Source organism: Corapipo altera, unplaced genomic scaffold (genome assembly GCF_003945725.1).
Source record: "Corapipo altera isolate COAL_440 unplaced genomic scaffold, ASM394572v1 1, whole genome shotgun sequence".
NCBI lineage: Eukaryota > Metazoa > Chordata > Aves > Passeriformes > Pipridae > Corapipo > Corapipo altera.
This window is the reverse complement of record NW_020884873.1, coordinates 2971256-2983424: the sequence shown is the minus strand read 5'-3', so window position 1 is coordinate 2983424 and position 12169 is coordinate 2971256. Positions and strand designations below refer to the sequence as shown.

The following is a 12169-nucleotide window of genomic DNA, read 5'->3' as shown; positions in this document are numbered from 1 at the left end:
CTTGTGCAGCTTGAGTTTAGTTTTCAATATCTGTTGCTCACTAAGGGAACTTGTAACCATTACCTGTACCACGTGGTATTGTTACTCCTGAGCTAGAGTATCAGGAACTGCCAATACCCACATGTGTGAGCACTACTGAGATGTAGTTCTCTCCGACCCTTATTCTGTCTAAGCACCACTGCAAAGATGAAATGCATCAGCTGGTCCAGAGCTTGAAACAAAGTGCCGCCCTCTTTTTGAATCCACTTTACATTTTTCTAGTCTCAGACAAAATTCCAGTCAAAGCATAGAGGGGCAAACTTAATTTATCTTGAAAGGAAATGCACATAAATCGAATTACCTCCTGTTTTAAAGTTTGTAGGAACTCAGCCCCAGTTAATTTACCACATTCATCTTCAAAACCAAATGATAGAAAGACCTTAGGAACTTGAACTGGTTTTATGTTTGAATTGTGCCCACTATCTAAATGTATTCCAGACACAAAAATTATTTTAGAATAAGGCAATATGTTGCCTTATTCTCAGTTTATGAAATACTAACCTTGCAGGATATATGTATACAGTTCCAGTGTTTTTTCCTGATAGCAACTTTCTGTGATATGAGGCTAAAATATGATTTATTTTTGACAATCCAAGAGTTAAAAAAAAAAATTCTGACAGTTATGGAGCTGTAATTTGGAGATAGCTAACATCTCCTCAGTTTTCATTAGGGTATTTCTTCAGCAAACATGTGGCATGTATTACTGTCTTAATTCAGTGACTGAAAGTAGGATATTATGCTTGTCTCAAGATCAGAAAACTACAGCCTTCAGAGCAATTAAAATGTTATCAGATGGCCATGACACAGGGAAATTGCTTTAAAATACAGAAAACCTCTGTTTCACATTTATGAATTCATTGAGATATCGGCTTTCCATCCAAAAAAAAATGTCTTTAAAAACATTTTGCAGTCTGTTAGATGTGCAGAAGATTGAGTTGGATTATTATCTATTTTTGAGCTACATGTTACCAGGTAATATTCATGACCCTTAGATGATATGGTTTGGAAGATACAATACATATGGTGATCTTTCAACAGTTAAAACAAGTCCTGGGAATTTAAACAGCCATTCTCACAAAAATGTTTCTAATCACAGCTGCCTTTCTACTGCCAGTCTGGGCTCCTGTCTCCTGACATATTTTTCGTTGTGTGTTTTGGGGTTTTTTTTGCTTATTTGTTTGTTTAAAGAGTAGTTTTCCAGGGTAGGTGACCACAAATAAATAAATAAATTTACAAGAAAAATGCAAACCTATTCTCAATAATCAAACAGTTAACAATTATTGGCAAACATGAGAGTAAACATGTCTTGCTACAGCAAGGAATTTTGAACAGTCAAGATAACAGAAGAATAAAAATACAAAGAGAATTTTTTAAGTACATCCATCTGCTTAGGTACTCCAGAACTTCTTCATATGTGCAGTGTTGAAGATATAAAACAGTGACTTCAACGTGATGTGAAATGACATATGAAAACACTTGATTTTTTTGCAAAAATAGATATAACTAGCAGCTGTTTTCATGCATAATTAAAGACACATTTTATACATTAACAGATTTACAGATTTAGCTAGATCAACTTCTACTAATAATTATTGTATCTTGCCAATGGAGCTAATATATAAAAGCCTAAAAAGTACTAACTATGGCAAATGGAAATAATTATTTAGTTGGAACATGAAAACAAATCATAACTAAAAATGCATGATTACAAACAGCCTAAAACATTGAAATATCAATCTTCTACACAAAAATGTTGACACAAAACTTTTACTCCTCTCCATTAATACCCCTAGGAATTGCTTGTGATGGAATGGAGATCCCCCTTCATCATGTGGGAGCTCATGTACTTGGGCAATAGAGATGACTATTAATGCTTTCTGAAAGCAGAATTTACTATATGTAAAACTGACTGATGGGGTTGGTAAGTGTTGTTTTCAAATACAAAATATTATACACGCCATCCCTTTCCCTTTCAATTCACTAGGTAATCTCTGAAAATAACAAGTCTAAGTGTAATATTTGGGTTTTTTTCAACAAATTCCTGGATTCTTGGTACTCTATCTCCATTATTTTCCAGGTTTAATTTTATTCAATTGCCTATGTGCCTATTACCTTTTAAGATAATAGTGTTACTTAGTCTTCCCTGTGATAACACAAAGCAGCTGCTGTACAAGAAGAGATGTTGTACAGTTCTCTTCAGTTTGAAAAGGAGATGAGATGTGACAGTGCTAGATATGAAAATAATTGTGCAGCTGTATCTTCAAACCCGTGTCTAAGTTGGGATTCTCTGACTTTTTCAATGTCAGACCTCAGGCATGTATCAATTTCCACCTGAAAGCTGAGTGGCCAGTATCATTGAGTAACATTATCTCAACATTATTCCATGCTTGGAAAAAACCCAGGCTGATATAAAAAAGGGAGGCCTTGTGATAATTTTGAATTACAAGTTAAAGCACGAGTAAACATTATATTATCCTGCATTTGTACAGGGAGGAGAACCCCATTTCTGTGGATTAAGGACACTTCATGGCTGTCATATCAAACATTTAATTATCAATTCCGAAGTCACCTTCTCAGTTTCTTTCTCTAGTTTAAACAGGAGTAATTGGGGGTTTTTTACAGTCTCAAAAAGCAGAGTGAAAAGCCCCATATTTCTCATCTCTAAATATCAATAAGAACTACCTGTACTTTCTCATAAATAAATATACAGAGATAGAGTTACAAAGGCTTTGTCTTGGATATGTTTGCATAAGATGGGTCAGTTGCTGCTTACAGCTGAAAATGGCATTATGCACGTTGTGCTTCAGGAAATCTCAGACAACATGCACAGACAGTTAATGTCATAAATGTTACAGAAAACACTCTATTCTCAGCCCTGTTGAAGTCAAGGGAATTAAACGGATATAAATCACAACACACAACACAGTTTTGTACCACACTTGCTGCATCATGTCATGACTAACCTCTACAAATCAAAAAGTCAAAACATTTACAATGGTATCACTATGAGCTACAGTATTTTAAGACGCTGTGTTGTTTTTTCTTAAATACAGGAAATAACCATATTATATTGATGGAAAAATAAGAAAAGAAGCAGATTGGATAGAGAACAAAAGCAGCTGCACTTGCTAGTCATGGGGAGCAGCTAAGTGAGCCTGACAGAGCCATGGATGCCCACTCACCTTGCCGGCTCTGCCTTTTGGCATTCAGGTGGTTGGTAGAAGACATGGCATAGGAGGTGGAGAAGGATCTGCTCTTTGTGATTGTCATCAGAATTGAGCTGTTCCAGGAGTCTGGGCTGCAAAAACAGAGCACAAACAAGCACAATTTGACACAGGAAAAAGCCTCAATGGTAGATCTTAAGAAGTTAGGAGCTGCAGCAAGAAATATATGATACTGGGATAGCACAAAATCTGACAAGGAAAACAACATCTATGGGCTGGCTGAACTGCAGTTTGTGAGGTGCTCAGTACTGTGTTCAGCAAAAATATTTACAATGCAGACACTCCAAAAGCTGGGTTTCCTTTGCTGCTGAGGCCTATTCACTTTATTTATACAGATGCCTTCTTTATATTGTTCTGACAGTACACAGAGGCTCAAAAGTTGACTTGAAATAAGTTAAATTTATATTCTCCTTTAACACCTCCTTAAAAGAGCCAGAAATGACTCAAGTTCTCAGTGTAACTACAAGCCCAGCCTCCTCTGCTGCTGGTGCCACAGCAGATACCCACCAACCCTTAGGGCAGTGGAGGAGTTCCTCAGGGGACTGGGGAGGTCCAGAAGCACCCTGCATGGCCATGGCTCCCGGTGTGCCCCTTCACACTCTATCCAGCTGCACCCCCAAAAAAATCCTACTGACACACCCTGAAGACATTGGTCCAAGAGAAACATACTGAGGGAAAACAGGGGGCATTTGTCTCTGGGTGTGGAACAAATGCTTGTCCCCTACGACAGCATGGACCAACGCTTTCAGCCTTCAGGCTAGAACTCTGTACCAAAATTCTTCTGTACAGTGAGAAAACTGTATTCATGATTGTTTTCCCAAATGCCACTCATCAAATTTCAGCTGCTTGCAGGGATGCAGCACTGGCTCTTACGAAGCAAGGCCTGTGAGCCCTCTGGACAGACCCACCAGGCATCTCAGGCTCCATGTTCCCCCTCACAGCCTCACACGCAAGTGATGAGGTGACACACAAGCCAGAAGACAGACTTTTAAAGTAGTCTAGCTCCAGCTGACCTTGAAAAAAACTTGAAAGAAAAAATAAGCACTCTGAAAGAAAAAAACCCACTGTGTTACACCTCTACAAACATATTGTTTTGGAAGAGATGTACTACCTACAAAAATAATTGCTAGCTGTCTTCATTGGCCCAAATTCCTAAAATCTGTGATGAAATGAGACAAAGAAAGATTCCAGATGGTTTTTTAAAAATTTTCTTTGTTTGTTTTGTTTTATGGTTTTATTTTGTTTTTTAGTTAATACAAAGAATATCACACACTGGTCCACTGTAAAGTTAAACTCCAACAAAACAAACCAAAAATCCCCCAAGCACATTCTTTGACTTCCTAAGGGAGAACCACTGGATATAGAAGTGACTGAGGGAGAGAACGTGGTAGTTTTATTATTTTTCCTGTATCATTACAACCCAAAAGAGGACCATGTCTTACCAGTTTATTGACATAGGATTGGAAGAATACAAGATTACTAATCTCAAACAGAGATTTAAGGGGGATTTTTTCAAATTTGTGACTATAGAAATCTAGAGATGATGTTCCAGGCTGTGAGGAACAAGTTGAAAATTTTGTAACTGTGACATCTGCCACAGGGAAATCCCAGTGTCAGCCTCTCTCCTACCCCTTCAACCTATGAAACACTTCTTTCTCTGTGACCTGTGGAGTGCTTGAATTTGGTTTGGTACAGGGGAAGTGGCAGATAATCAAGACTTTTTTTCTCTTCAGTTCAAAATTCTTCTCCTTGAAAGAAAATCTCTCTTGGTCTGCCAAAACTTTTAAAGCTAGACTTATAGGATCCATTTTTTCCCCTTTCTGGAATACACATTGTTTCTCCTACTGTAAGAGAAGTACTACAAACAGTAGGCTGGGAGGCTTGACAGAGCTATAATTATACAATTGGCGACATTAAACATAGGAAGAATTGATAGCCTGCTTAGTTGGCTCATCGTGCAGAGTTATATAACAACCGTAGGAAAGGACCAACAATAATATTTAATTGCTCTCCTTCTCCCTCTGATTCCCATCTTGGGATGCTTACATACTACGTGAGACTGGGATCAACAGCATAAATCAAATAGACCCTGGGAACCACAGGTTGGTGAGTGAAGAGCGTTTCCATTTGGTTCTAGCTTTTACTGAGATAGCTGGGACTCCTCACAAAGGGAATTTTGGCCAGCCACGTGTTTTTCTTGCAGTGCACTTTACAGGTTGCCTTGAGAACCTCAATGCCCTGCGTGAGGGTCTCCTCTGTGGGAATGGTTTATGCATCTGGAGGAAAGGCTGACCTTGGAAGAATGCAGCTCTCTGGGGCTGTGTTCACCCAAGCTATTTAACAGCCAACACTGGTGTTCTCAGGCCCTCTCAGGTCCTATGTTTTTCTCCGCTACCAGTACCAAATTTTGAATTTCAGAAAAGCATGTGAGTCTTCTGATAACATGACTCTAAATTCTCTTATTGAATTTGGTGCTTTGGTTCTGATCTTTCTTTCCCCAGAGCAAAGCATGTCTCCACATTCTCTTCTCCAGCTCCAAGATGATAACCCTTGCTGAGATTGGGGAGGGGACCTGAACTTTATTCTCTCAGGGTGGCACCACAACTGACTGCCCTCCACCCTACTTTTGAAGGCTCTGCTCCTCTCTGACTAGAACAGAAGAATATTCAGGGAGCTAAAAAGGAGGAAATCCTCTTGAAATAGCTGCACAATGTGATCACAGTTAACAGTGCCTGGGAGCCAAGCCTTTCTTGTCACAGACAAGAGCTCTTTGCACAAGGCTAACATCCATTCAACTTCTTCCTTCACTGTCTGCTACTGGATTATCTGCCACAGACCCTGTGGAGGGTTAAAAGCAGCTCAACTCAGGTTTTATGGTGGCATGGAAATCCCAAAATGTGAGGTACATAGGTCTGAAAGTCCTCAGACCTCTGCAAATGCCCTAAACAATCATCTGCTGGCTGCAAGGAGCTGAGCAGACACAACTTCTCTTTCTCCATTCCACGAGAGGACCACGTATTTTATGATATTGGCTCAGGGATCAGGCCCTGAGAAGAATGGAGGATGGAGGAGTGCTTTATGAACTGGTTTAATGACAGAATCACATCACTAGGTGTGTTCTTAGAAATGGTTGGGTTACTTATTAAAATTTTTTCTTGGCTGGGTAATACCCACACAGGAAACTGCTGCATATCAAGAAGAATTCAACCAGATATTTTGCCTTTCTTCCCATCTTATTTTGCACTTCTGAACTTTGTTAGCATAAATAGATTTTTTAAAAATTTATTTTACTTCCCAATAATACGAATAATTTTGGCACAATCTGACTAAACTTGGGGAAGCTGCTTCTTTGGCAACCCAACTTAAAGAAACATGAAGAAGTAGTTTTAACACACTTCACAGCCAGCATTTTCGAACGAGGGACATCATCACACAGAACCAAAGAAATCTGCCCAAATAGAAACATAAAAGAGAGAGGAGGTAATTTGTAACCTGGATGAAGATGATTCATGGGGTTTGATGCTGGCACTGCGATCCCTTCTCACCGGAGCTGGCTCCAGGGTAGGTAATCCTGTGGCTGATGTTGTTGTGGTCCAAGTTGAGGACACTCGTCTCAGCAGTCCTGGGGGCAAACTTCTCCGTAAGCGCTGAGGAGAAATCAGTTGCTGAGAGTTTATATCAGATTACAAACCTTTCAAAGGTGCAGAAGAAAAACCACTTCCATTTGATTAATTCTGCCTGACAACAACTAGTGAGGTACCGTAAATCTGGATTCTCCCAGGTATTGGGGTGCCTTCATTCTCCTCAAATCAACACAGCCAATGTTTTAAACGCTTGCAGGGTCTGGACCATCCTCCCTGTTTCAAAGTTTTAAAAAAGGTCTACACCCACAGCCCCATAGCCACAGAGGTTCAACATCTGATGTGGCCAAAGGCACTTAAACAAATTAGCAGGGCCACAAAGGTGGATTGGAACATCTGTCATAAAAGGAAAACCTGAGAGAGCTGGAATTCCTCAGCTGGAAGAAGAGGCAGCTCAGGGTGGGTCTTACTAATGTATACAGATACCTGAAGGGAAGGTATAAAGAAGATGGAGTCAGGCTCTTTCCAGTGGTGCTCAGTGAAAGGATAAGAGGCAATGGGGCAAAAATTGAAATACGAGAAATTTCATTTGAAGGTAGGAAAATATTTTTTACTGTGAGGATGACTGAATACTGAAAGAGGTTGCCCAAAGAGGCTGTGAAGTTTAAATTCATGGAGATACTCAAAAAACAACTGGACATCCTCCTGAGTAACCTGATCGAGGTTGAGCCTAGAAAAACCTGCATGAGGGACTGGAATAGATGATCCCTGGGCTGGACTAGACAATCTCCAGATGCACTTCCAACCTCAACTATTCTATGATTTAAACTGTCATGAATTCTCAGAATCAGAGATTCAAGGTAAGAAAGGTTGTAAGAAAAATATGGGACAGGAGTTCCAATTTTTTTCCTGCTATATCTCCCCAAGCCAAAGGTCACCCACTGAAATAAAACTCGTTTTCTGGGATACGATGTCTCTTGATAAGCATAGAAAAAGCATAATTATTTACAGCAGATTTTTCTTGACCACCCTGCATTTTTCTTTCACCTGATTCTTCCTTTTCTCCACTAACAGGACTCACATATTTTTTTTTAAATTTTGAAGACAGTGATAATAAGGGATAATGATAAAGAGTCTTTTTGGATCCAGATTTGCTGTTACAGATGCTATAATTTTGTAAGATGTTTCTCTTGTAGTTCTCATAAAATGTTTATAATTAAGAACTAAAATAAATATATCTCCGCAATGGAGATCTTGGACTTTGCCAGAGGGTTAAGAAATATGAGATGGAAGAGAACTGTGGTTCTGAAGCTCAAACTTAAAGATGAATTTGTTAACATACTATCTCCTTAACCAAAATAGTGTCAGATGCTTAAGGTAAAGACCCTAAATCTATATTTATACAGGTAAATGAAGGACTGCAAATAATTAGTTTTATGAACCATAATACATTTAGGTCAGTGAACTCCAGTCAAATTAGTTCTCTGTAGCATTAACTCATTTCTTCATCATTCGTCTTCTCCTCACTAGGTATTACACAACAGCAAACTGGTATCTGCTCCCTGTGTTTGCTCATGTGATGGCAGTGTTCTTCCACTTAACTTTTCCCCTCAGAGCCCAGAGTGCAGCCATGATACACATGTTCACTAAAATAAATTGGAAAATGTGGTTAAAAACCCGTGAACATCCATTTCATACATACAGCTGCTACATAGGCAAACAGGGTAACAATTATCATCACACTAAAATATAATAAAACCAAGAATCACAAGCGTTGCAATTCGGATGCCGGGAAATGCTGGAATGAACGCTGGCTGTGCCATTTAAACTGAAAAAACATAAAAGCATTTGCCTGTGCAACGTACTCTGCCTATATTTAATTTTAGAAGGGAGACTGCAATACAAAAGCATTTCAGTTGTGTTTCAAAAGTGAAATGTAGGCCTTGCAGGACAGCTAATTAGCAACAAACATACAATTCAAACTACTTCAAAGTTGATGTGTTCTCTCTAGCTGTTCACTTGCTAAACGTGGGTAGTTAACACTGGTTACTTCTTGTCAGATTCCTGAGCATTTATAAAGCCATCTGTCAAAGCAGTAATAGATTTTTTTGGTCCAGCCTTCTTTTTCTTCTCAAGACCACTTCTCATGAGCTCACAGTAGTTGTCATACTAATGATTGTGATAATCTTTTTGTTTGTTTGTTTGGTATGCAACACTTTAAACTTGATCCAAAGCCCTGGAGGTCACCAATAAGGAGTTTTTCATTGACTACTACAGGTTTCACACTTCTGGCTAAGGGAAGGAAGAAGAGACTGAAATTCATACAGAATTTCAAATTCCAACCTTTAAAGTGAGCAAAAAGATCCCTCATATTATTGCTTATTTCCCCAATGCTCATTGTCAATGATAGTCACCCCTCACGCAGTGGCTCAAATCTTTTGAGTGGGAGGAGAATTTCTGTGTAAGAAGTGATGGGGCAGACCTGTGAGTCTGAATGATAAAAGGCTTCTGCTTGCTCTTCTCCCTGTCATTTCTTCTCCCAAGCTCCAACCAACAGCTGCAAGAAAATATGCACACCATCTGTGTGATCTATTCTGTGTCGAACACCATCTTCTAAACATGCCTGAACCAAAGTAAACCTGGTCGTGAGTTGAGGGATACACAGGAATTGTGTTACTATGAAACCAACGACAGACTAGCTGTCCTTTTCCAGTAGACTGTCATTGGTGCACAGGATGTTAATCTGAAGCAAACAAGCAAAAATCCCAGTGATGTCTCCCAGTAGCCCAGTGATGCATCTTTAGGAAGAGCCAAGTTACAAGATGATACACAGGCTCCAGTACTCACCTTGGGAATGGCCAGTTTCTCTCCTTTCTCCGGACATTCCTCTGAGTCAGAGCAGGTGTAGTTCTCACTGAAGGACACCAAAGGATTCACCCTCGGCTTGTGGATGGCCTGGAAGGTTAACTGCGTGTTAAGCAGGTTGCTCACTGTTCTCAGCGATGTGCACACGTTGGGGGGCAGTGAAGGATCGGCCAAAAGGTCTGTGATGAGCCCATGTGCTTCTCCCATGACAGCGATATCCACTGTGATACTGGTACCAGAAGACTAAAGAAGAGAAAAATAACACATGTAAGACAACAGAAGTGAACAACCTGCGGAGCGCTATCTAAAGCTGTGGTGAACTCCCTTCACAACTTTTGTTAAAGTGGTTACCCACAGAGTGGAAAAATAAGAACATGAAATAATTCTTTAAATAGAGAGAATGATGCTGAATAGATTGATCATCAGGCCTAATGCTCACAGTCTGCAAAGACTTTGGAACTCCATCATATCTGATTTCATGGTTTTCATCATCTGCAGCTGACAACCCATCCAAATGAATTGTTCAGGCTCCCTACAGAGACATAGTCAATGGCCAGGGGCTATTTGCACAAATAATTTTGGAGACATAGCTTAGGATGGGATGGGAGGAGTCTCTCTTGACAGATGCCTGTCTACTCACTACAGAGGCATCTAGAACAACTCATGCTCAATGTTTATGCTTGGTTGAATGAAATTAATCCCAGGTATATACTGAGATCTTTAAAAATATCATACAACTATAATATTCTGGTATGGTGGCAACAACATTCTTCTCCAAGAAATTGCATACTGGGCAGCTATACCAAATATGAAATGGAGTAAAAAGTGGATTTTTCAAACCTTATTTTATTCAGATGGAAGTGATGAGAATAGCTACTCTACAGACTTGTATGACCAATTCAGATGGTCCTTGCTTTCTCTTGGGTTTGAAATATATACCTACTTTACATATATCATTTAGGAAGAATTATTAACGGATGTATAAGCAGAACCAATATCAGGGACCGGCTCCTATCACTGGCAGATCTTACGCACCCTAACCACGGATATAACTGATGTGCAAATGATGCAACACAAACCAACTGTGGGTCAGGCAAACTGTCTTTATATGTGCAGTCCATCCATCACACACACAGGTAATTTAACACAGCTGTAGCACTGGGTTTCCAGTGCATGCACAAGAGGGTTGATCTGTAAATGCATCTTTGAGTTTCTGCAGAACTTCCCCACAATCAGCAGCTCCAACTACCATCTGTCGTGAGAACCAGTAGGGCACCATATTGGCAATAAAAGAAACAGTATATTGCCAAAAGCAGGAAAGTTGTCAAGTCTGTGAATTGACAGCTATATGATACAATTGCAAAAGACTGAGGATCTTTAAAAACCTACTAAAAGAACAGTGAGACTGGATGCACACAGAAGCAGAACAACTAGAAAGGCAGGATGCATATGGAATTTCAATGCAGCAGTGACATTTCAGCCTCACTAGCTGGTGTACTAAAACCTGCCATAAATTCTGCATGGAATTGCTAATTCAAGGCACTCCAAGAGTGACCATTTTTCCTTTGCTGTGTTTCTGACACATAAGCTTAAGCCTGCTGCTACTGTTTGGGACTCACCAGCAGGTGTACGTGCAGTTTGCCAGAGAGATCATTCCAGTAGATTTCGTACTAATTTACTTCCATGTATTTCTTAGAGAAAGATAAAATACATGGATTTCTAAATGGTGAAGTTATGTCTGTGAAAAGATCATATGAGTTTTTTTGGAGTGGCAAACAAACAATAGGGAGAATTGGTCAGACTTAGCAGGAGGGTGATCAGAGCCCCATCCAGGAGTGACTCACCAGTGACAGTGTTTATGGACCTCAAAACACAAAGAACAGTGTAACACAGCGTGACACTGCTTTGTTCTCACAAAATGCTTTACAGGCAACAGAAAAGTATTTCTGAGGAAAGTGAAATATTAGCTGAGTGCAGCTAAACTCCTCCCCATTTGTGTAGTGTGGACATCAGGTCCCCTTGGCAAATTGATGTTTCACTCCACTGATCCACTCCTTGTGTCCTACTTCTTGCTAACACAGAAGTAAACTGAAGAACCAGAAGACAGGCCTCCTCACTCACCATCCTCTCATGCAACCAGAGAAAGAGCTGCTTCTTCTCATATTTCTTTGCCACGCTATGAAATAACATAAACCAGAAGCCGCTTGATATATTGAAGTGCTATTTCATCCTACTGAAAAAAATTAATGTCTGAACTTAATTTAATGGCTCTTTCATTGCTTAACCTCTCAGGAGTGCATGCAGAAGATTCTGGCAGATGCTAAAGAAAATTCTTAAATTAAAAGACAAGGCTTGGGATGGGAGGAATTAATTATCTATCTTAACTTCAGCCCTGAAAAACAGACCAAAGGGGAGTGAGGGACAATATGTCATTCAAAACGCCATAGAAGCCTCATATTT

General features: G+C 39.7%; 1 protein-coding gene across 2 annotated transcripts in view; it reads right to left on the bottom strand.

The window, feature by feature from the left end:
• Window positions 1-12169, bottom strand: part of PDE3A (phosphodiesterase 3A) — an 85698-nt gene that overhangs the window by 32641 nt on the left and 40888 nt on the right. For both annotated transcript variants that reach the window (XM_027661387.1, XM_027661397.1), the window contains exons 2-4: window positions 9692-9952; window positions 6756-6910; window positions 3222-3337 (exon numbers count right to left, since the gene is read on the bottom strand). In XM_027661387.1, coding sequence (XP_027517188.1) covers window positions 3222-3337; window positions 6756-6910; window positions 9692-9952 — 532 coding nt within the window. The remainder of the gene's footprint in view (window positions 1-3221; window positions 3338-6755; window positions 6911-9691; window positions 9953-12169) is intronic.